Source organism: Myotis myotis, unplaced genomic scaffold, assembly GCF_014108235.1.
Source record: "Myotis myotis isolate mMyoMyo1 unplaced genomic scaffold, mMyoMyo1.p scaffold_m19_p_5, whole genome shotgun sequence".
NCBI lineage: Eukaryota > Metazoa > Chordata > Mammalia > Chiroptera > Vespertilionidae > Myotis > Myotis myotis.
Window position 1 is genome coordinate 42,957,256 of NW_023416357.1, and position 24,686 is coordinate 42,981,941.

General features: G+C 42.7%; 2 protein-coding genes across 2 annotated transcripts in view; one reads left to right on the forward strand and one right to left on the reverse strand.

Annotated features, from left to right (window-relative positions):
* The window catches only part of DMGDH (dimethylglycine dehydrogenase), a 57,367-nt gene extending 56,537 nt beyond the window's left edge, over positions 1-830 (reverse strand). The window contains exon 1 of the mRNA XM_036310238.1: positions 663-830. Within this exon, the coding sequence (XP_036166131.1) occupies positions 663-763 (101 nt within the window). The 5' untranslated portion in view covers positions 764-830. The remainder of the gene's footprint in view (positions 1-662) is intronic.
* BHMT2 (betaine--homocysteine S-methyltransferase 2) lies at positions 786-24,575 on the forward strand. The gene is made up of 8 exons (XM_036310239.1): positions 786-918; positions 15,622-15,754; positions 16,655-16,746; positions 17,712-17,903; positions 19,463-19,610; positions 20,060-20,242; positions 20,496-20,724; positions 23,852-24,575. The coding sequence occupies exons 1-8, from the start codon at positions 895-897 to the stop codon at positions 23,931-23,933; spliced, it is 1,083 nt and encodes a 360-aa protein (XP_036166132.1). The 5' UTR covers positions 786-894; the 3' UTR covers positions 23,934-24,575.
* Positions 24,576-24,686: the final 111 nt, after the last annotated feature.

The window sequence follows — 24,686 nt, forward strand, 5'->3', positions numbered from 1 at the left end:
AACTTAGGCAACCTGGTTGTGTAATTCTGGTTCATTGTAGATAATTAATATAGCTAAAGAATTGAACAGGTGAATTCTTTTTTTCAGAGGATCTAGAGAGAATAATTTTTCTCATTCTATTTCAAGGACATACTTATAATCATTTTATCCCATGAAAAACCATAATCATCATGAAGTTTAGTACCCATAATTCTTGGGTCACCTCCCTCCACTGTTTTCCAGGTTGAAGAGACCCAGATGGAGTAAAACTTTCTTCCTCATTTAACTTCCTCTCACCGTACATAGGCTTCTCTAATTAAAATCACTGCTCTGTGGTTTACCATTTATTTGCACGAGCTTCTCCAAGGCATATTGTAAAAAGCAATGTGTAAGGGAGCCACAGAAGAACATATATATACACCTGTGTTTGCAGACACATAGATCCTCTCTGGGCAGATACAAAGGCACTATAGCACTATAGTGACTGGGGAAGGGGTTTGGAGTTGAAGAGACTTTGCACTGGGAACCCTTTGATCTGTATCACTTTGCACTTTGTGCATGGAAAAGAAAACATAAATCAAGAAGAAATCCGAATGCCCATTTTTCAGAAGCCGAAGCACCCCTAAGGCCAGAGTCCGCCTTAGCCCCTGCTCCCGCCCTGCAGCCGCCGGGTTCCCACTCACCCTTCGTGGCCGCCGACAGAGCGCGGACGGCGCGGGGAGCCAGGCAGCCCTAAGCCCCGCAGCGGGAGGCCCCGCAGCCACTGCACTCCCGGGCGGAGCATGGCGAAGCTGAGAGCACGGACACCGGCTCCGAGGCGGAGGCTGGCGGGCCGCCCTGGCCGCGGGAGATCCTCCCCCGGGCGAGGGGCGGGCTCCTGGACTTGCGCGCTCGCGCCTGCAAAGCCTCTGCGCTATGGCACCCGCCGGAGCCAAGAAGGTGAGTTTCCCCAAGTCCGCGACTACTCAGCCCTCAGGCTGCGGGGCTCCCGGCGCCGGGGTGCAAAGCCCGCTGGAGCCCGGCCGGCTCTGCGGCCGCGGCAAGGCACCTGGGCGGCTTAGGCCTCGGTTTATGGGATCGCGGGGCCGGGCGGCGACAGGCCATGGTGTGAGGACAAGATAACAAACCTGGGTACCATTTGTTGAGCCCTGACTCTGAGCAGCCCTGCGCCCAGTGCTTTGAGCACATTATCTCTTCATCTTCACAACTGTTCCCCTTACACGCTTGAGGAAACTGAGGCCCCAGAGTCAGAGGACGAACGCAGAGTGGAGCGGGGATGCGCGCCTTCAGACTTCGAGGCCACACTCCATCCTCTCCCCACACCTGCCGCACCCACAGCACCCACAGCGGCAGCACCCACAGCACTAGCTCTCCTGCCCCAGAGCTCCTTGCCCTCGGGTTTCAGAAGGGCTGCAGTCTGGCTGTCCCAGTTGCCGGCTGGCCTGAAACCAGGCCTGGCTCGGGCAGCCAGACCCTTAGTGGGGTGTGGAGGGAGGGGGCTTGGGGACCCCTTTGTCTCATCCCACCTGGCAGCCCCGGTCTCCAGGCTCTTTCTCTCAGCCCCTTTCCAGGTCTGGTCGCCAGCTCTTGGCTTTGTTCACCCATTTCTACACCTGGTGTGTGAGTGGTGGGAAGAAGGGGTGACAAAATAAAATTAGGAAGGCCATGAACTTGGACGCAGGACTTGTCCAGAACCTCTCAAAGCAGCCCACCTGAGCCCTGAAATTCATAAGAGACGGAAGAGAGCAATGGGGTGATTTGGGCATGGAAAAGAAATGTGTGTTACCAACTGATTTATACTAAAAAGTTAGGGATAGAGGAAGATGGCGGCGGTATAGGCAGACGCGTCCCAGGTCGTGTCCCTGAGCAAATGGAGTGAGCAGCTGAAACTAGTAACATCCACCCCGAATTGGCGAAATTCCTCAGCTGGCGAGACAGTTTACAGCCGGGAAGAGCAGAACTCCCCTGGAAAGGTAAAAAAACCAGGGATTTGGGCAGGAAAGTTTGCCAGACCTCTGAGCCCAGAGAGTCGGAGGGAGACCGCGTGGCAGACAGCCGCGTCCCTTGGGACAGGCACAGCCCCTAAAAGGGGAAAGGAGAACCGCGGGATTCCTGGCGCTACTGGGGGAATTGAGAGCTCGGTCTGTGATCACAGAGGACTGAGCCTAAAGGGGGCAGCCTGAAGAGCTGATCAGACCATGCAGTCCCTGTAAGAGAAGAAGCTTACAGAAACCAAGCCTTCCCCGTTTCTGCGGCCGGCGTTTGTTTGTTTGTTTTCACTGAACCCTGTTCATGGGACATTTCGGATACAGACACTCACCTGTGCTGAAGAGAGGGAGAGTGTGCGGAGGAGTGGAATCTGGGGAGAGACTGAGGAGAGAAGGGGGGCCGGGAGAGGTGGCAGCGAATTGAGTGCTGAGACACCCCTGAGCCCACGTCTGAGGCAGCCATTCTCTCCGGAGAGTGAGACTCCTCCCCCCAGCCCCCAGGCAAGGAGCACAGCCACACCCAGATTCCACCCTGTAGGAGATCAAGGATTAAAATAACCTGATCAGTCCCTGGGAGTTAACAGGGTCTGGCCTATAGAGGGATTTTCAATCCCAGCAACAACACAGCACTGGTAACTCTTACGCAGCCAGCTCTGGGCAGTGAACTTCCACTGGACAGAGAGGCCCTGTAGCCTCAGAGGCCAACCCCAGAACACTGCCACCCAGAGGCTGACCCACAAACTGACTCTTTGCTAAACACAAAATAAGGCAGTCTGGGAAACAAATGCGGCTTGCTTTAAAATAAGGACTGTGGTTTACAACACAGAGGAACAGTGTATCGCAGGGAAACTCAACACTCTCCTGAATACCTGGCAGGTCTAAGGCGAGCCACACTGAAGAATAGAAGAACCGAAGGACCTTCACTACTGCAATATTTTTTTTTTCTTTTTTCACCTTTTAACTAAGAAACCAATTTTTTTTCTTTTTTTTTCTTTTTTTTTTCTTTTTCTTTTCCTCTTCTTCTTTTTTTTTTTTCTTCTTTTTTCCATCACCTGATTTAACCTTTTAATTACTACCTTCTTATTTTTAACCAGTATTATTACTGCTACCATTTTACCATTTTTTTTTTAAAGTGCCATTTTATTTTCTCTTTATTTTATTTTGGGATTAGTGTTCTCCATTCTATTTTCATCGTTATATTATTGGTTGTTTCTAGTTTGCATTTATCTCCAGGGAGCTGTTGCTGGAATTTGTTGGGATTAATGGCTGTTCTATAGGAGCATTCTCCTCATATAAAAAGTCTCTTCCCCTCTTCCACTTCATTCTCTCTTTTCGCTCTTTTTTTTTCTTTTCCTTTCTTTTCTCGCTTTTACTTTCCCCCCTCCTTTTTCCCACTTTCATTTTTGCACTCCTTTTTTTGGTCCCTAATTTTCTTTTCTTTTTTCTCTTTTCTCTTTTTCTCTTCCTTCTTCCTTATCCCCTAATTCTCTTAATTCAGGTGGTCACCTTTATTTGGGGTTATTAATATCGTGAATATATTTGTGTATAGTGCCTGGTACGTGGTGCCTTGTTGTGTTGTATTTTGTGCCTTTAAATCAACACAGCAGATCCAAGCAACAGCAACCTCCTGAGCACCACACCCTCTGCTGAGGAACAGCAGCTGTACGTGAAACCTCGCCCCATCAGCCAGAAGAGCCACCACAGCTGTGAACAGCACCCACCAGAGGAGTTGCTGCCAACTGAAGAGCAGCTGCTACCGCAACCGCCCGAAGAGGAACCGCAGACCAAGGAGTCACTGCCACCAGGGGAGCAGCCACTGAACGACTCAACGTCTAGATATGTCAGTGAGATCAAACATGGGTAGACAAAGAAACCCCCAAAGGAAAGAGAAGGAGGACTCTCCAGAAAAGCAGCTAAGTAATACAGAGGCATGCAACATGACAGAAAAAGAATTCAGAATAAGGGTCCTAGAGTGCATAAACCGGATGGAGGAAAAAATCGACAACCTCAGCAAGAAGCAAGAAGAAACAGATGAAAAAATCGATAACATATGGAAGAAGCTAGAAGAAACAGATGAAAAAATCGATAACATATGGAAGAAGCTAGAAGAAACAGATGAAAAAATCAACAACTTAAGTAAGACCCAAGAAGATATGAAGAGTGATATAGCTGCAATGAAAAACTCCATTGAAAGTATCAACAGTAGACTAGGAGAAGCGGAGGACCGAATTAGTGATTTAGAAGACAAGGAAGCAAAACACACCCAAAATGTACTGCAATTGGAGAAAAAAATGAAAAGACAGGAGGAGAGCCTAAGGGAGCTTTGGGACAACATGAAACGAAACAACATACGAATAATAGGGGTACCAGAACAACAGAAGGATGAACAAGGATTAGAAAACCTATTAGAAGAAATAATATCAGAAAACTTCCCTGAGGTGGGGAAGAAAAAAGTCACACAAGCCCAGAGAGTCCCAAACAAGGTGAACCCAAAAAGACCCACACCAAGACACATCATAATTACCATGGCAAATGTTCAGGACAAAGAGAGAATCTTACAGGCTGCAAGAGAGAGACGGAAAGTTACATACAAGGGATCTCCCATTAGATTGTCAAATGATTTCTCAACAGAAACACATCAGGCCAGAAAAGAATGGACGGCAATTTACAAAGTGATGCAAAGCAAAGGACTGAATCCAAGAATACTCTATCCAGCAAGGCTATCATTCAAACTTGAAGGGGAAATAAGAAGCTTCACAGACAAAAAAAGGCTAAGGGAGTTTATCACCACCAAGCCAGCAATGCAAGAAATGCTAAAGGGACTGGTATAAAAATAAGAAATAAAAAGCTCAGAAAGAAAACAGCCACACAAAAACAGAAATGCCTACAAACAAGTACCTTTCAATAATAACTTTAAACGTAAACGGACTAAATGCTCCAAACAAAAGACATCGAGTGGCTGAATGGATAAAAAAACATGACCCATACATCTGCTGTCTACAAGAAACCCACCTCATTAGAAGGGACTCACACAGACTGAAAGTGAAGGGATGGAAAAATATCTTTCAGGCAAATGGAAAGGAAAAGAAAGCTGGGGTAGCAATACTTATATCGGACAAAATAGACCTCAAAGTGAAGGCCATAACAAGAGATAAGGAAGGCCACTTCATAATACTAAAGGGATCAATACAACAAGAAGATATAACCCTGGTAAACATATATGCACCCAATGCAGGAGCACCCAAATTCATAAAAAAACTCCTGGAAGATATCAAAGGAGAGATCGACAACAATACAATCATTGTAGGGGACTTTAATACACCACTGACAGCACTGGATAAGTCTTCTAGACAAATAATCAGCAAAGATACAGCAATCCTAAATGACTCACTAGATCAGATGGACTTAATAGACATCTTCAGAACACTTCACCCGAAAGCCAGGGAATATACATTCTACTCAAATGCTCATAGGACATATTCAAAAATAGACCATATATTGGGTCACAAGCAAAGTATCCCCAAATTCAAGAAAATTGAAATCATAAAAAGCGTCTTCGCAGACCACGATGGCATAATATTAGAAATAAACTACAATAAAAACAACCCAAAATACTCAAACACCTGGAAGCTGAATAGCATGCTATTAAATATTGATTGGGTTACCAATGAAATCAAAGAAGAAATTCAAAACATCCTGGAAACTAATGACAATGAAAACACAACAATCCAAAACCTATGGGACACAATGAAAGCAGTCCTGAGAGGGAAGTTTATAGCTCTACAGGCCTATCTCAAAAAACAAGAAAAAATGGTAGTAAATCATCTAACTCTACAACTCAAAGAATTAGAAAGAGAGCAACAAGAAAACCCCAGAGTGAGCAGAAGGAAGGAGATAATAAAGATTAGAGCAGAAATAAATGACATAGAGACCAAAAAAACAATACAGAAAATCAATGAAACCAAGAGCTGGTTCTTTGAAAGGATAAACAAGATTGACAAACCTCTAGCCAGACTCACCAAGAAGCAAAGAGAGAGGACCCAAATAAACAAAATCAGAAACGATAGAGGCGAAATAACAACAGACCCCACAGAAATACAAATGATTGTTAAAAAATACTATGGACAGCTCTACTCCAACAAACTAGACAACCTGGAGGAAATGGACAAATTCCTAGAAAAATACAACATTCCAAAACTCAATCAGGAAGAATCTAAAAATCTCAACAGGCCAATAACTATGGAAGAAATTGAAGCAGTCATCAAAAAGCTTCCAGCAAACAAAAGCCCAGGACCAGACGGCTTCACAGGGGAGTTTTACCAAACATTCAAGGAAGAACTAAAACCTATCCTCCTCAGACTACTACAAAAAATTCAAGAGGAAGGAACACTTCCAAGCTCATTCTATGAAGCCAGCATCACCCTAATACCAAAACCAGGTAAAGACAACACAATGAAAGAGAATTACAGGCCAATATCCCTCATGAACATAGATGCCAAAATCCTCAACAAAATCTTAGCAAATCGGATCCAGCAGTACATCAGAAAGATCATACACCATGACCAAGTAGGATTTATCCCAGGGATGCAAGGATGGTACAATATCCGCAAATCAATAAACGTGATACATCACATAAACAAATTGAAAGAAAAAAACCACATGGTCATATCAATTGATGCAGAAAAAGCATTTGACAAAATTCAACACCCATTTTTGATAAAAGCTCTCAGCAAGGTGGGAGTAGAAGGATCATACCTCAACATAATAAAAGCCATATATGACAGGCCCACAGCCAACATCATACTCAATGGACAAAAACTAACACCATTTCCCCTAAGAACAGGAACAAGACAGGGATGCCCCCTCTCACCACTCCTGTTCAACATAGTACTGGAAGTGTTAGCCATTGCAATTCGGCAAGAAGAAGAAATAAAAGGCATTCAAATTGGAAAAGAGGAAGTAAAACTGTCCTTATTTGCAGACGACATGATATTATACATACAAAACCCTAGAGACTCCATCAAAAAGCTACTGGACTTAATACATGAATTTGGCAATGTAGCAGGATACAAAATTAACCCCAAGAAATCCGAGGCATTTCTATACACCAATAGTGAACTTTCAGAAAGAGAGATTATAAAAACAATCCCGTTTACCATCGCACCAAAAAAATTAAGCTACCTAGGAATAAACTTAACTAAAGAGGTAAAAGACCTCTACTCAGAAAACTACAGGACGTTAAAAAAAGAGATAGAGGAAGACATAAACAGATGGAAGAACATACCGTGTTCATGGATTGGTAGAATCAACATCATTAAAATGTCCATACTACCCAAAGCAATCTATAAATTCAACGCACTTCCCATTAAAATACCAACGGCATACTTCAGAGATCTAGAACGAACTCTCCAAAAATTCATCTGGAATAAAAAAAGACCTCGAATAGCTGCAGCAATCCTGAAAAAGACCAAAGTAGGTGGGATCTCAATACCAGATATCAAGATGTATTACAAAGCCACTGTTCTCAAAACTGCCTGGTACTGGCACAAGAATAGGCATATAGATCAATGGAATAGAATAGAGAGCCCAGAAATCGGCCCGAACCAATATGCTCAATTAATATTTGACAAAGGAGGCAAGAACATACAATGGAGCCAAGATAGTCTCTTCAATAAATGGTGCTGGGAAAATTGGACAGATATATGCAAGAAAATGAAACTAGACCACCAACTTACACCATACACAAAAATAAACTCAAAATGGATAAAGGACTTAAATGTACGACAGGAAACTATAAAAATTCTAGAAGAATCCAAAGGCAACAAAATCTCAGACATATGCCGAAGCAATTTCTTCACTGATACAGCTCCTAGGGCACTTGAAACTAAAGAGAAAATGAACAAATGGGACTACATCAAAATAAAAAGCTTCTGTACAGCAAAAGAAACCATCAACAAAACAACGAGAAAACCCACTGTGTGGGAAAACATATTTGCCAATGTCATATCCGATAAGGGCCTAATCTCCAAAATTTATAGGGAACTCATACAACTTAACAAAAGGAAGATAAACAATCCAATCAAAAAATGGGCAAAGGACCTAAATAGACACCTTTCAAAAGAGGACATTCAGAAAGCCAAGAGACATATGAAAACATGCTCAAAGTCACTAATCATCCGAGAGATGCAAATCAAAACAACAATGAGGTACCATCTCACACCTGTCAGACTGGCTATCATCAACAAATCAACAAACGACAAGTGCTGGAGAGGATGTGGAGAAAAAGGAACACTTGTGCACTGCTGGTGGGAATGCAGACTGGTGCAGCCACTATGGAAGACAGTATGGAGTTTCCTTAAAAAACTGAAAATGGAACTCCCATTTGACCCTGTGATCCCACTTCTAGGAATATATCCCAAGAAACCAGAAACACCAATCAGAAAGGATATATGCACCCCTATGTTCATAGCAGCACAATTCACCATAGCTAAGATCTGGAAACAGCCTAAGTGCCCATCAGTAGATGAATGGATTAGAAAACTGTGGTACATCTACACGATGGAATACTATGCTGCTCTAAAAAGGAAGGAACTCTTACCATTTGCAACGTCATGGATGGAACTGGAGAGCATTATGCTAAGTGAAATAAGCCAGTCAATGAAGGAAAAATACCACATGATCTCACTCATTCATGGATAATAGAGACCATTATAAACTTTTGAACAATAATAGATACAGAGGCAGAGCTGCCTCAAACAGATTGTCAAACTGCAGCAGGAAGGCCGGGGAGGGTTGCGGGGCAGGAGGTAGGGGGGTAAGAGATCAACTAAAGGACTTGTATGCATGCATAGAAGCATAACCAGTGGACATAAGACATTGGGGGATAGGGGAGGCTAGGGGACTGTCTAGGGCGGGGGGATAAAATGGACACATATGTAATACCCTTTGTAATACTTTAAGCAATAAAAAAAAATAAAAAATAAAAAAAAAAAAATAAAAAAAAAAATAAAAATAAAAAAAATAAATAAATTCTAAAGCAATCATATTACACCAAACTTACAGAGCATACAATATCCAGTTGACCTACTAAATTAATTATGATATATTTATCATAAGGTAAGTGTTACCTTGTCATAAGATCTGGTGAATTTTAGCTCATGTTTAATGGTGTCTGTACACCTAGTTGGGACTTGAATGATCATCTTGCTATGGTAGGCTGTGAAGGCTAAATATGTACCTCTTCACTCCATTTTAGTTCTGTAGAGAATGCTAGAAAGCAAAATTCTATCACAATTGAAATAGTAATTTCCTTCTCCTTTATTCCTCTTTGTGTGAACATTCTAGAGCTGCTGGAGTCATAGGTTCTCTAAATATAGTCATTTGCCATAAAGCAACATTTCAGTCAATGAGGAATTGCATATGTGACAGTGGCCACATCTATCCTATCTAATAAAAGAGAAAGATGCAAATCGACCGTGGCCCCAAACACTTCCCATTGGCTAATCAGGGAGATATGCAAATTAACTGCCAACCAAAATGGCGGCCGGCAGCCAGGCAGCTGAAGCAAACAGGAGGCTTGCTAGCTCCAGTGACGGAGGAAGTCACGGTTCCCCTCCTGTTGCTGCCGGCCTCTGAGCTGCAACTCTAAGAAACATTGTTGGAAATATAGAAGGTAAACATTCCCCAGAAACCTGCTTTCAGTTGGCCGGGCTTCAGCCATCAGGATCACAACAGTGTTACAATTATAGAACCCAAACAAACCCAGATCCCTGCTTTCAGCATCAGAGGTCTCATAGCTAGAGCCGAGCCTCAGAGCTAAAACCGGCTCTCAGCCCCAGTGACAGCCATAGACAGTAAATAAATTCCAGAACAAAAAAGAAAAAGAAAAAAAGGAGTGGTTGGGAGCCTCAGTTACCTGCCAACCTGAGAACAGCCATCATCCCCTCACCCAGACTGGCCAGCCACCCCAGTGGGGACCCCCACCCTGAAGGGTGTGTGACCAACTGCAAACAGCCATCATTCCTTCACCCAGGCTGGCCAGGCACCCCAGTGGGGACCCCCAACCTGATCCAGGACACCCTTCAGGGCAAACCAGCCGGCCCCCACCCGTTCACCAGGCCTCTATCCTATATAGTAAAAGGGTAATATGCCTCCCAGCACCAGGATCAGCAGAGCCGCGAGGCCTCCCGGCACCGGGATCAGTGTGACAGGGGGCAGCGCCCAAAACCCCTGATCGCCCTTCAGTTCTGTGTGTGACAGGGGGCGGGGCCACAACCTCCCTATCCGCACTGCTCTGTTCATGACAGGGGATGGAGCCCCAACCCTCTGATCAGCCCTGCTCTGTGCCTGATTAGGGGGAGCTCCCCAAACCCCTGATCACCCTGTGGCTCTGTGTGTGACAGGGTGCAGTGCCCCAACCCCCCCCCCCCACAACAAGCCCAGCTCTGTGTGTGATGGGGTAGAGCCATAACCTCCCCATCGGCCCTACCCTGAGTGTGACAGTGGCGGTGCCCCAACCCCCTAATCAGCCCTGCTCTGTGAGTGACAGGGGGGAGCTCCTCAACCCTCTGATCAGCCCTGCTCTGTGCATGACAGGGGCCAGCGCCCCAACCCCCTGATCTGCCCTGCTCTGTATGTGACAGGGAGTGGTGCTGCAACCTCCCCATCGACCTTGCCTTAGGTGTGACAGGGGGCGGTGCCCCAACCCCCCAATCGGCCCTACCCTGAGCATGACTGAGGGTGGCATCGCAACCTCCTGATCCGCCTTGCTCTGTGCATGACAGGAGGTGGCGCCCCAACTCCCCAATCAGCCCTGCTCTGAGCCTGACCAGGGGCTGCACCTAGGGATTAGGCCTGTCCTCTGCCCCCCGGGACCAGGCCTAAGCCAGCAGGTCGTTATCTCCCGAGGGGTCCCAGACTGCAAGAGGGCACAGGCTGGGCTGAGGGACACCCCCTCCCCCCCCGAGTGCAAAAATTTTTGTGCACCAGGCCTCTAGTCTATAATAATAAAGGCTAATTAGACCAGACAGTCAGACGTACTTCCAGACGAAGCCGTGGCAGGTGGGGGCGAGGCAGAGGTGGTTAGGGGTGATCAGGCAGGCAGGCAAGGAGTTAGGGGAGATCAGGCAGGCATGCAGAGTGGTTAGGGGCAATCAGGTAGGCAGGCAGGTGGTTAGGGGTTATCAGGCAGGCAGGCAGGTGAGAGGGTAGGAACCAGCGGCCCCAGATTGTGAGAGGGATGTCCGACTGCCGGTTTAGGACCAATCCAGCAGGGATTCCTGCAGGATCAGGACTAAACCAGCAGTCGGACATCCCCCCCAAGGAGTCCTGGATTGTGAGAGGGTGCAGGCTGGGCTGAGGGAACACTCCCCCACCCCCATGCACGATTTCGTGCACCGGGCCTCTAGTATATATATAAAAGCCTAAGAGACCATTACAACCAAACGACCGAAACAACCATAATGGGCGACCAGCTAATAGCTATGATGCACACACCCAGACCTTGCTGCTGAGGCCCTGACAGCTCCAAATCTGGTTCACCTACACCCCAGACCCAGACAGGAGGAAGGAGGGAATATTTCTGAAGACCAGCAATCGGCACACATAACTCTGAAGCCAAAAGAAAGCAGGGTCATCACAGAATATGTCTGAAGACCAACTATTGACACAATGTACCTCTGAAGCCAACAGAAGCGGCATCATCAACAGAATATGTCTGAAGAACAGTCATCAACAAGTACTATCAATACTCATAGGAACTGCCTTCACAGAGAAAATTAAGTAAATGAGGATGCAATTATCAAAAAAAAAAAAATAAAATAAAATAAAATAAAATAAAATAAAAAGTTAGGAACAAACAGGACTCCCGACAGTAGCGGGCTCCCTAAATAAATTAAGGTTCATCCACCTAATAAGTGTTAGCCCCCTAAGGAGCTAAGTATGGAAGCAGGCAAAGTGCTTTGGCAATGTGTTAATTTACAAAAGGAGATATATCACACTGATTGCAACTATATATATACACACACACTGAGTGGCCAGATTATTATGACTGGCCAGATTATTATGACCACCCCATCAGTACAATAAAGTGAATTAGTTATGCAAATAATAATAATAAAACCTTGAGAGTATTTGCTTAGGAAGTTTTCAATATTCAGTATTTTTGAAAGTGTCAACAAAGTACTGATGGGGTGGTCATAATAATCTGGCCACTCAGTGTATATATACTTATACACACCATAAGGCAGGACACAATAATAGTAGTCGTTTCATAAGATGAGGAATATGGGTTCAAAAACTTAAAATCATTTTGGACATGTTTTCCTGATTATAAAAGTAAAATATGGGCATTGAAGAAAATGGGTGTAATAAAAACTTAAAGAAGCAAAGAACATTGTGCTGATTTCTTTCTCTAAACCTTCTCTACTACTGTGTTCACTTTTACAGTTCATTTTTTTTTAAGGTTTTGAAAATATGCCGTCCCTGTTGAGTTTCTTCCTGGCATCTACTCTTGCAACACCAAGTTTATGATATACTAATCCATGTTAATGGGTCTCTGGGAGTGAAAATTAAAATGTTAGTGGGAAGGAATTATCCCACGTCTCTTCTCAGCTAACAGGTGCATTTTAAGAGTTTATTCAGTTGCCACAGAGGGCACCTCCAACTGTATCTTTAATCCAAAAGAGCAATCCAAAAATGCAGTGGCATTTTTCTGGCATAAGGGGTGATATTTTAGGCAGATTGGGTCTCTGGCTGCCTCCTGCCACAGGGAGGACTCCTTTGGGTATGAATAGAGGTGCCCTGAAGCCAGATCCTAAGTCCTGATGTCCACATACTGATACCTGCAGAAAGGGGGTGTAACTGTCTTAGAGTCATCGTCAGGTCACAGGTGGGATCACTCCAAACTGAAAGGGAGGACGGAATGAAAATATAAATGTGCTGTAAGTTTACAGTGTTCTCTATTTTACACGGTCCTTTCATTTTCAAACTATCTTTAGATCATATGGGTACAGTAACTGGGGTGGTGAGTACAGCAGTGAAGGAGAAGCTAAAAGATGCTCTGAATTCAAATCTTAACAACTAATTTATTTTGCTAATGGAAGTTTAGAAAATTGGCAAACTTAAAATATTGGACAAACATCTAGACAACAGATGAAAATGTTTATTTGGTATTATGAAGATACCATCAAAATATGTACTATAATTTTTTTAAAAAACCTAGCAAATTTTCTGTTAGAATATATATATATATTTCCCTTCTCAGGACCAAATTTGAAGCATATGTGAGACATATGACATTTTCAAAATGGTCTTGTCTGTCTGTGAACCCTGCATAGTTTATCAAGGGCTTACTCTTTGTTAGGTGCTGTAGGAGGTAGTAGGAATAGAGACAAGGTACCTGAGCCTCAAATATCTTACAGCCACACAGAGGAGACAGGTAAGTAAGCAAATACTGCAGTGCAGGCAATGGATGCAGGAATGGAGGGTGTTTGGACTTCAGCAGGACACAAAGGAGAGGTTATTGCAAATCAGAGTGGGCCAGGCAAGGCTTTGCTCTGGCAGCAATGGGACATAGAACAGGGGGCTGGAGGGAATTGGAGGTCTTTTCAATAATCCAGGCACAGTGAGAGTGGGGGGACAAAAATAAAAAATGTTAAATAGATCCACTTGGTTTGGATATGGGTGGTGAGATACTAATAACACTTAAATTGTATACCAATGTTTTTCCTTCTAAAAGTGTTTGATGTGTACTATTAAATTTGATTCTTAACATAGTTCATTGAAGTATGTTAGATTTTCAAGATGAGATTTTATACAGGTGACTTATACCTCTAATTCTCTCTTCTATACCCCTCTGCAGCATTTATCTATTACATTGTCTTGGGATGATTTGCTGACCCACTGGCCTTCCCCGGGGAAGCCAGACTTTGAGCTTCTTGAGGGCACAGACCTTGAGTTATTCCAATGCTTATCCTGCTTGCCTAGCACTGCACCTGGCATGTGGGAAGGTCTCACTGAAAGTTGAAAGCTTCAGTCCTTTTTTATGTTTCAAAGTGCAAAACAAAAAGAGCAAACTGTATTTTATGGATGGAGTAGAGAGATAGGTGAGAATCCTGGTAAATGTTAACATGTCTTCCACATTCCCCAAAAATTCATCTTTAGATATGAAATATGGAAGGCTCACCAGAATTAGGGACTCTCCCTCTGTCAAACAGCACTTATGGTTAACACAGCAGGGCTCCATTCTGCTTCCTTCCATAGGAAAATGGAGATGGTGTGGATATGGTAGCCTGGTACGTCGCCTCTGGTGTACCTTTCTGGACTGCAAATATGACTGATTAGATGGGGAACTGGAGGCTTTTCTCCCCCATTTATGCATTGCTCTGGGTCCAGCTGTAGGCAAGGCTGACATGAACTGGCCTTGCATTTTCACTAAAACGGTATATCTTCAATTAATGCAGTCTATCCACGAAGAATAGGGATCACCATGGGGTGTTTGCAGTTGTCACAGGTGTTCAGGGAAGGCCTCTCTGAAAAGATGACACTTGACCAAAGACCTGAAGGAGGTGAGAGGGTGAGCCATGCAAGTATCTGAGGGAGGCAAAATTTAGACCTTGGAAACCATAACCCTTAGATAACTGCTCTGGATACAGACTTTTATTTAATTTCTGAGTGGGCTGATGAGAAAGGTGGTAACATAGGAAAAGAATAGGATAGGAATTTAGAATATCTGAACTAGGCTTTGTTACTTGCTTAGCTCTGTGATCTTGGGCAAGTCACATAGTCTCTGTGAACCTGTTTCCTCATTTGCAAAATGCCCCGCCTCACTCACAGAACTGTTGGGAGCACCAAATGAGAGCATGTCTATAAACATGCTGGAAAGCATAGGGCATACTTATCAAATGTTGAGTGCATTATGTTCAGTGGTTTACACACAAAAACGAGTTTTTCTCACCTAACAAGAGGACTAGCAATCCATGGCTGCTGCAGCTACTCAGAGATGTCATTAAGACGCCAGGCTGCTGTTACCCTTCTGCTCCACCAGCGTTAGCATGCGGATTTCAGTGGCATGGTGGCAAGGTGACTGCTGTATTTCCAGGGCTTATGATGACATTCCAGTCAGGAAGGAAAAAGTGTCAGGATGGAAGGGAGTGGACATCTGTGTCAGGAAAGCAATACTTTTCCAGAAATCTTCAGCGGACTTCCACCCATGTCTCCCTGGGCAGCACTTGTCAAATAGCCATCCCAGCAGCAAGGGATCCCTGGGAAGTTTTAAAAAGTTGGAAGCATTGTCTCCCCAAACAAAATACATTAACAAAGAAGAGGAGAGAAAATGCAAATTAGTTAAGCAACCAGCAATGTCTGCCACAAGCATATCAACAACCAAAAGAACTATTATGGAATCATCATTTCCACTACAGTTTGACTCAGATTAAATGTTATGAGAAACAAAAGTAACAGCACTCTGCACTAAAAAAGTCCCTGGATTGTCCAAGAAACAATAGTGTATCCAATCTTTCTGAAATATTATTAAACATTGGTGACTGTAACAGAAGAGGAGCTGTGAGAACAACATACTATCTTTCAGAAAATCAGGAACTGCTTATTTGGGGGAAAAGAGGGGCCTTTGGTGATTTTTCTTTTTCTCCTTCAGGGTATTTTGGAACGTCTGGAGAGTGGGGAGGTTGTGGTTGGAGATGGCGGTTTCCTCATAACTCTGGAGAAGAGGGGCTACGTGAAGGCTGGGCTCTGGACTCCGGAGGTCGTGGTAGAACATCCAGACGCAGGTCAGTGCCAGCATCTCTGGGAGTGCTTATCTGGGTGACATTTTGAGTACATCTGACTGAGAGAAGATAAAAAAAATAATAGCACATATTTTCTAAGGACTGTTTCACTTGTCAAAATATCCAAGATGTGGAGACAGTGACAGTACATGGTCTGAACAAATAGAAGGAAATTCTCTCTCTGTCTCTCTCTGTCTCTGTCTCTCTCTGTCTCTGTCTCTCTCTCTCTCTCTCCTCCCACCACCATGCACACACATTTGCATCTTTACATATAGGGACTACTAAAATATACATTCTACTATGTGTCTCAAAAATATATATATAGCTTCTGGATATTTAAGAGTTTCCTTAATATAGTAAAACTGTTATTGTTTCATATTCATCCTTCTAGTTAATTTGCATATTATATTATTACAGTGTGTTTGGTAAGGATGATTAATGGTATCCACCAGCTTAACAGAGGATAGACAATAGACAGCCAGGTTCTGTTGGGGGGGGGGGGGGGGGGTGTGAAGAAATAAACACAGTTTTCCTCATTCTACTTTGAGGACTGTAAGCAGACCAGCTAGATTCTTCATGATACTGGAAACTGAATAAGCCCTCTCTAGACCAAGAGACCAAGAACAATTGGCCAACTAAGCTTTAATCTCTGCATGAGTCTTCACCAAGCTGTGAGGCCCAGCAGCAAGATAATATGCGGCTACTCTAAACAGCCCTGATTTGGTATGGTCTTTGCTATGTCTGTCCTTGAATTTTACTGACCTTAATCTGAAATTCTTTCTATAAGTACTAGATTTGAAATTGTGTATGATTGGAAGAGAAGTGGGTGAGCTGCTGCTGCTGAAAATTATAGCTTATGTGATTTTTAATGTCTTAATTTCAATTTAAAAAACTACTCTGTAGTTGGTCAGCTTCACATGGAATTCTTGAGAGCAGGAGCAAATGTCATGCAGACTTTCACCTTTTCTGCCAGTGAAGAAAAGTTGGAAAGCAAGGTAAGTATTGGTGATAGTTGGTTGGGAGACGAAGGGGCGGGGGGAGGGGGGGGGAGGAGGAGGGGGTAGGGACCATGTATAATAAAAATAACCTCTCAATGGGAAGCTGTGCAATTGACTTGATGTGTTACTACAAACTCCACATAAAATATCCATTAAGTAATTAATTATTATGTAGGTGCATATGCAGTAAATAAATGAGCTTTTTCTTTCTTTTTATCTAGGGGAAGGGAGGGCATAGGATTAGGAAACAACAGGCCATTGGAAGGACATAGCTATTTTTCTGTGCTATTTTTTTTTATAAAGAAAGAACATTTTATAGATGCTCTTTTTACCTCCTTATTTCACATTCTTTTTTTCTGACTTGTCCATCTGGAGACAGGGTGGTCCTAGGGCTCACGGCAGTGGCCTTGGAATGAGAAGAATTGAATACCCGACTTTGCCACCTATTGGCTGTGTGACTTTGTGTAAGACACTTGACTGCATGGAGTATTGGTTTTTTCTGAAAAATGGAGATAACTTACGCTTAACTGCCTAGGGTTGTTGAGAAAGGTGAATATGGTGAAGAATGTGGAAGTATTATGAGATATTCTGCAAACGTAAAGTGTTAATACTTATAAATGTTAATGCCCAACCAACCAACACTTATTGAGTGCCTGTTATAGTGCAATCCCTATGCCAGATACAAAGAGGGTACAAAGGCATAGAGCCTTTTCTGTAGTGGCTCACAGTCAAGTGTGGGAGGCAAACAAATATGCTAAAATCCAATGTGGTAAGTACAATAATGGAATTAAACCTCATTGGTAGTAGAGGAGATGGTACCTAACTCTGCTGATCTTCTCGAATTGCAGTTAAAACCAGCAACTTCTCCTCATCTTACTTGCTCATTTCCCCCTTTGTTATAGATTATAATACACCTTTAAAATGCCAGGCTCACCATCTTACTTCTTGCTCTCTAACCTCAGTGGAAAGATGTAAATGCCGCTGCCTGTGACCTCGCCAGAGAAGTGGCTGACAAAGGTGATGCTTTGGTAGCAGGGGGTATCTGCCAGACAGCAATATATAAACAGGACGCGGATGAAGCAAGAGTTAAAAGACTTTTTCGACTACAAGTAGAGGTTTTTGCCAGGAAAAATGTGGACTTCTTGATTGCAGAGGTAAGTCTAGTGTTATAGGGAGAGTGTTAAACTTACTGACAAGTATAACTGAATAGTCTTCAACTCCCATGAGAGTATTGGATTGCCTTATGCCCTCATTCCCTACGATGGTCAAAGGTTTATTTAAATGCACTATAGTCAACATCCTCTCACTCAGATGCTCTGTTCTCTGTGAAGCCAAAGGACAGACCCAGGGGAGGCCTAGCGTTTGCTTTTCTAGGGCAGGGTGGTTGCAGCAGCTGACTCTCAGGAGACACTATAACATGGGGTCAGAGAAAGGGGACAGTGATTCAGGGAGTATCTTCCCCTGAAGGAGGGACAGGCTACAGAAGGGATTAAAGCCCTGGGGGTAGGTGGATGCTCAGGCTCCTCCAGAACCCACCAATAATCCTCAGTACCAGTAGTTCCCTTGCTCTCCTCCATCCTTGCTCCCTCTTGCCTCTCTGTTTCCACTCAAATTATAACATGCGAGCAATATTTTAAAGAAAGAAACAGTAAGAATCGGTTATTGATTGAACAGTAGGCCCAAAACATTCTCTTCCTGCCTCTTCCAAAAATTAAAAAGCCCTCATTCACCATTTACCATTACAATTGCTAGAGTCAAGTCCTCAATCCAAGCCTTCAGCTCAACAAGGACAATAGCCTACCAACTGCTATTTCCCCAATCACTCTATTGAACCTATTGAAAACCTTGCTTCCTCAGCCTTCTGAAGGCTCAGGGCCACCTACAGCAGAGCACAGACACACCCATATCTTTTGACTCTGTCATCCTCACACACTGCTTCTGCAGAATCTGTTTCTAAATCAAGAAGGAAGAAGCAGGGAGATTTCTGCTAGCTTTTCTTCACCTAAGTTCAGCTTTTCGACTGTGGCACTTAAGGGAGTTCCTGAGAGGCACCCCTGCAAATGTCATAAATTTATCAAACAGGGTGTCCTGTCCACCATTCACAAAGAAACTCAGTAGCTATCCCTCCCCACTCTGTGCCTCAGTGTTCTCATCTGTGGAAATAACCATATTTCCAATCCTCCTTTATGGAACACTTATGAATATCTAACTAGAAGGGAATATAAAAGCACTCTGAAGTAGTAACAAACTACTCATTATTACCCCAATTCCATAAAAGATGAGTTCAAAATTTATTAACTTTTGCTCCTTCAAAATTATGATTTTTAAATATTCGATTACTTAAAAACCTTTGTGTTTTTTAGATGACATATGAGCGGAAATCTATATACAGGTGTGGCAAAAGTAGGTTTATAGTTGTGAGTAGGTGAAACACAGAGTTTATTATTGTATTATTATTTATTAAGTATTGCATTATTTTCCATACAAACAACTGTAAAACTATTTTGCCCCACCCTGTATTGTTAAAGGAATTAAAATATTTACTCAGAAAGGTATTCTTTAATCAGTCTGAGAGAGACACATTCCTTAGCAAGTTTATTGCATATTATATACTCGGTTATTTTTTATAATAACGGTTTTGCAACATTTACATTCTTCCACTCAAAATCTGCTTTATATTTGGACCAATAGAAAGCAATGCAATTTCTCTTAGTATTTTGAGCATGCTGAGGAAGCTGTGTGGGCTGTGGAAGTCTTAAAGGAATCCGGGAAACCTGTGGCAGCTACCATGTGCATAGGCCCAGAGGGAGACAAGAATGACGTAACACCTGGAGAATGTGCTGTGAAGCTGGTGAAAGCAGGTAATGCGGACTCATAGTGTGATAAGCTGCTCAGTTGTTGTTTATGAAATTCAGCAAACTTTGCTTAACATTGTCAGGGCAGTTCAGAACTAAAAAAATGAACTGGAATTGTTTTCCTCATTGGTAACACTTGGGAGGTAGAGAGAGATAGTAACCTCTAAGGCACCTTCTAACTGTCAAAAAATAAAAAAGTAAAAATAAAATGTGCCTGGCCAGTGTGTCTCAGTGGTTGAGCATCAACCTGTGCATCAGGCGGTCACAGTTAGATTCCCAGTCAGGGCACATGCCCAGGTTGTGTCTCAATCCCCAGTTGGAGGCATGCAGGAGGCAGCCGATCAATTCTCTCATCATTGATGGTTCTATCTCTCTCTCCCTCTTCTTTCCTCTCTAACATCAATAAAAATATATATTTTTTAAAAATGTAAACATTTTTTTATGTCTTTGCATAGGGGCTTCAATCGTTGGCGTGAACTGCCGATTTGGGCCCGGGATCAGCTTGAAGACAATGAAGCTCATGAAGGAAGGCCTCCAAGCTGCAGGATTGAAAGCACATCTGATGGTGCAGTCTCTGGGGTTCCACACACCTGACTGTGGCAAAGGAGGGTTTGTGGATCTCCCAGAATATCCCTTTGGTAAGCTCAGGCGCATATTAGAGGTCCCTGAGACTTCCTGTTGTGACATAATGAACAACTATGGTTCAGTCTTACAATTCAAGACTGCCTAAGCCAAAAACATGCAATATTAACCAAAAATGAGCTATCTGAAGAATGCATAATCTAAACTTTACAGTTTTTTAATTAAAAAAAATAACACCAACATTCATCAGAGTATCTATCATCTGAAAATGGAGATGGTAACAGAAATGCCATAACTATTACATTCTAGGACTGGAGCCCAGAACTGCAACCAGGTGGGACATTCAAAAATACGCCAGAGAGGCCTACAACCTGGGGGTCAGGTACATCGGCGGGTGCTGTGGATTCGAGCCCTACCACATCAGGGCGATTGCAGAGGAGCTGGCCCCAGAAAGGGGCTTTTGGCCCCCCGCTTCTGATAAGCATGGTATTTGGGGAAGTGGCCTCAATATGCATACCAAACCCTGGATTAGAGCCAGGTAGGAATTTTTACATTAATAACACTATTTTCCTCAAATCTTATTTTATTTATTATTGCACATACTATGCATGCCTATGATAATAAAAATTCAGGAAGTGAATTGTATAAAATGAAAAGTACAAGTTGCTTCCCTCCTGACACCAGTCCCAGTCCCGGAGAGATCCTGCTTGGCATTTATGTTTTGAAGTCTCATACCTCCATTTCTTGTTTTATCAATTTTAAGTGGTAATTGCCTTTTGTGAAAGCTGAGGAATTTAAATCACATGATCGTCCCCTGTTCTGTGTTCTCCTTTTCCTAATTTGACTCATTACATTTTTATTTTTTCTGTTGATTGCCTTTATAAGTTTGAATTTCATATTTAACCACTTATTCCTTAATCCATCACAGGAGGCAGTATCTGCTTATTCCACTCCTGCTGCCCTCTACTTTTTCTCACTTACCTATTTCTTGGTTTCTTTAAGTTATACCATTACTTTTATATTATCAAGATTCATAACCATTGTATTTTGCTCTGTAATTATAGTTAAGTCCTCCAAGATTTGTCTGTAAGTTTATTCTAAAAATGTAAATAACATTTACAATATTACTATAATTGTCATATTAAACAAGCAGGACTCATAAAATACAAATCAGAACACAACTTTATTTTTGTCTCCATCTGTCTATATATAAATTTCTAATTAACTTCCTTTTTCATTGTTGAATGAAGAATAACAGGTCTTTGCCTTCTCTAATATCTTCTTATTTCTAAATTACACTATTTGTTACAATCAATCCATTTCATCATTGAAGACATTGGGGAGGGGCGAGAGGGGGAGGAAATTACTGTTCTATTTGCATCTCTGATTCTCTCTGTCTCTCTCTTCAATAGAATGTCATTCCTTTCCCATCTTCCAAAAACTAGTCACAATATCTGCTGTCTCCTCTTTTCTATTCAGTGCTAGTATATATTTAATCCATTTTATACTTCTTTATCCATTTCACTGGGATTTAGAATACTCTTTATTTTTGAACTGGAATGACTTTCCTAATGTAAATTTATTTAGATTGTAAAAGTAGACAAGAAATCATTTATCCAAACATTTTGGGGGGGAGATATAGACATTTATTACAGAAGATGGTTTTTATACTGTAGATATCATACTTAGAAAAAAAGTACTCAATCTATATACATAAAAGCCTAAGCGACCGGTCACTATGATATGCACTGACCACCAGGGGCAGATGCTCAACGCACATGATCAGGCTCCCTCCTGTCTGGATCGGGCCTGCGGGGATCAGGCTGAAATCGGCTCTCCAACACCCCCCAAGGGGTCCTGGATTGCGAGAGGGCACACGCCAGGCCAAGGGACCCCACCGGTACACGAATCCGTGCACTGGGCCTCTAGTATAAGTATAATTAAACGAGGAAGAAAGCATACTTTAGTGATGATTGATATCCCTCAGATAAGTGAGAAACAATTTATTTTAATTATCATTGTCCAAAAAAAAAAAATTATCATTGTCCAGGTGACTTTAAAATGCATTAGCCACTAAAGAGGAAACATTATTCTCTAGAGTAAAGCCACACACTCCTTGAACCCTGAACTCCCAAACATACTGATGTTTACAGATATTTGTGATTACACAGAAACCTATATGCACACAGATTTCTGACATTTTTATCATCCCAACATATTAATTTATTCATTGTTTCATAAGTAAAGGGGGAAAATAACTAAAATTATATTTAACACAAAGGTCTGTGACCAGGAACCTTTGTGCTCTTCTTTCTAAAAGCAGGGAATAAATACTGACAAAGTTATTTGAATTCTGCTTTTAGTTATTTTTTGAAGAATTATATTTTGGCTCATTACATTAAAAACCATCTTCATAGCCCTAGCTGATTTGGCCCAGTGGACAGAAAGTTGGCCTGCAGACTGAAGAGTCCCAGGTTCAATTCCCGCCATGGGCACATGCCTGGGTTACGGGCTCGATCCCCAGTAGTGGACATGCAGGAGGCAGCCGATCAATGATTCTCTCTCATCATTGCTGTTTCTATCTCTCTCTCCCTCTCCCTCTCTAAAATCAATAAAAATATATTTAAAAAATATTTCTTAAACAGACAGACAAAAAAGCCCATCTTCATAGACTTGTTATTGCATTAAAATATTGAGTAGAACCCTGCTACAAATTTCAGAATGAATATCCTATATAATAAAAGCCTAATATGCTAAGTGTTCAGTCATCCGTTCAACCAATCAAAGCATAATCTATAATAATAAAAGCATAATATGCTAATTAGACCAGACGTCCTTCTGGACATCCTCCCGGATGAAGCCAGGACTGCGAGGGAAGCCCGGGTCCTAGGTGCCAGAGGGAAGCCGGTGCTGGAAGAAGGGGAAAGAAGGCCTACTCTTGCACGAATTTCGTGCATTGGGCTTCTAGTATGATGATATGCTAAGGCGGCTCAATTCTCACTATGACATGCACTGACCACCAGGGGGCAGACACTCTGACCGGTAGGTTAGCTTGATGCTGGGGTCCAGCTGATTAGGACTGAGCAAGATGGGCTGAACACACCCTGGAGCCCTCCTGCGGTCCCCCCGCCCCCTCCTGGCTGGCCAACCTCCCACATCCCTCCCTGGCCCTGATCTATCTTGCACTGGTGGGATCCCTTAAGCTTCTAATACCTTAGAAGCTTAAGAGCAGCTAATTGAATAGCAATTAATATCATAATCTTGAAAACCAGACAAACCTGAATTTAAATCCCTCGGCCTGGCCTGCACCCTCTTCCAATCTGGAACCCCTCGGGGGATGTCAGAGAGCCAGTTTTGGCCCAATCCCACAGGCCAGGCCAAGGGACCCCACTGGTACACGAATTCATGCACCAGGCCTCTAGTAAGTCTATAAAACTCAAACACATTGTCTTTTTCTGACAGGTGGTATGAAGCCTTATGATTGTTACTGAGGATAGAAATTTGAGAAAGACCCCTGGCATGAATGGCTATGAACACAGTTGTTCTGTCTTTATGTTGAAACTGAATCTCTAGTTTATCCTGATTATTCACCTAACTTATATGTATTGGATATATATATGATACAAATCTTTAAATTAATTAACTATATATTTTTTAAAACACAGGGCTAGAAGGGAGTATTGGGAAAACCTGCTGCCAGCTTCTGGCAGACCTTTCTGTCCTTCGTTGTCAAAGCCAGACAGCTAAGGAGCAGTGAAAACCCTGGAATAATAAAACAGAAAGAAACCCCCCTCGAACCTCATCTGGACCCCTCCTCATCTTTATCATCAGCCCACTGTGATGTTTCCAGCCGCTGAACAGCTCATGTGAGGCAGCCCCTTCAGTGAATTCTACATGCGAGCATCCCACTCCTGACGGCTGCTGCAGAGGACACAATGGTGATGAGAAGCGCTCCTTGTTCTCAGTATTTACTGTCCAGGAATTCTGCAGTACATTGTTTTGCAGATTATCAAGAATAGCAAAAAAATAAAAATAAATACCTTAGAAACTTAAGAGCAGCTAATTGAATAGCAATTAATATCATAATCTTGAAAACAGACAGACCTGAATTAAAGTCCCAGGTCTGCCCCTGTTTGCTGAAATGATAGTGCCTAGCACATATGGTTGTCATGTTTATTAAAGTGATAAAAGGTTCCAACAACAGAATGTGGTAATAGACATTTGTTACAATAGACTGTTCTACTGCATGAGTTTATTCCAATCATGTGTAATAGTTCTAACCTAGGAGTTTCAACTTGTAAGGTATAAATAAAAAATAATTTTATTTTTTCCAAAAAAAAAAAAAAGAATAGTGAAACTTGTCTTTGGGGTGAATTAGAGATTTAAAAACGATCAGCAGTCACTGTGCACGAATCTAGTGATTAATTCAGGTGACTAAGCTAGGTGCTTGAGGAAGATGAAGTGGCATTCTGAACTAACACACCGAGTCTGCTTTTCTTA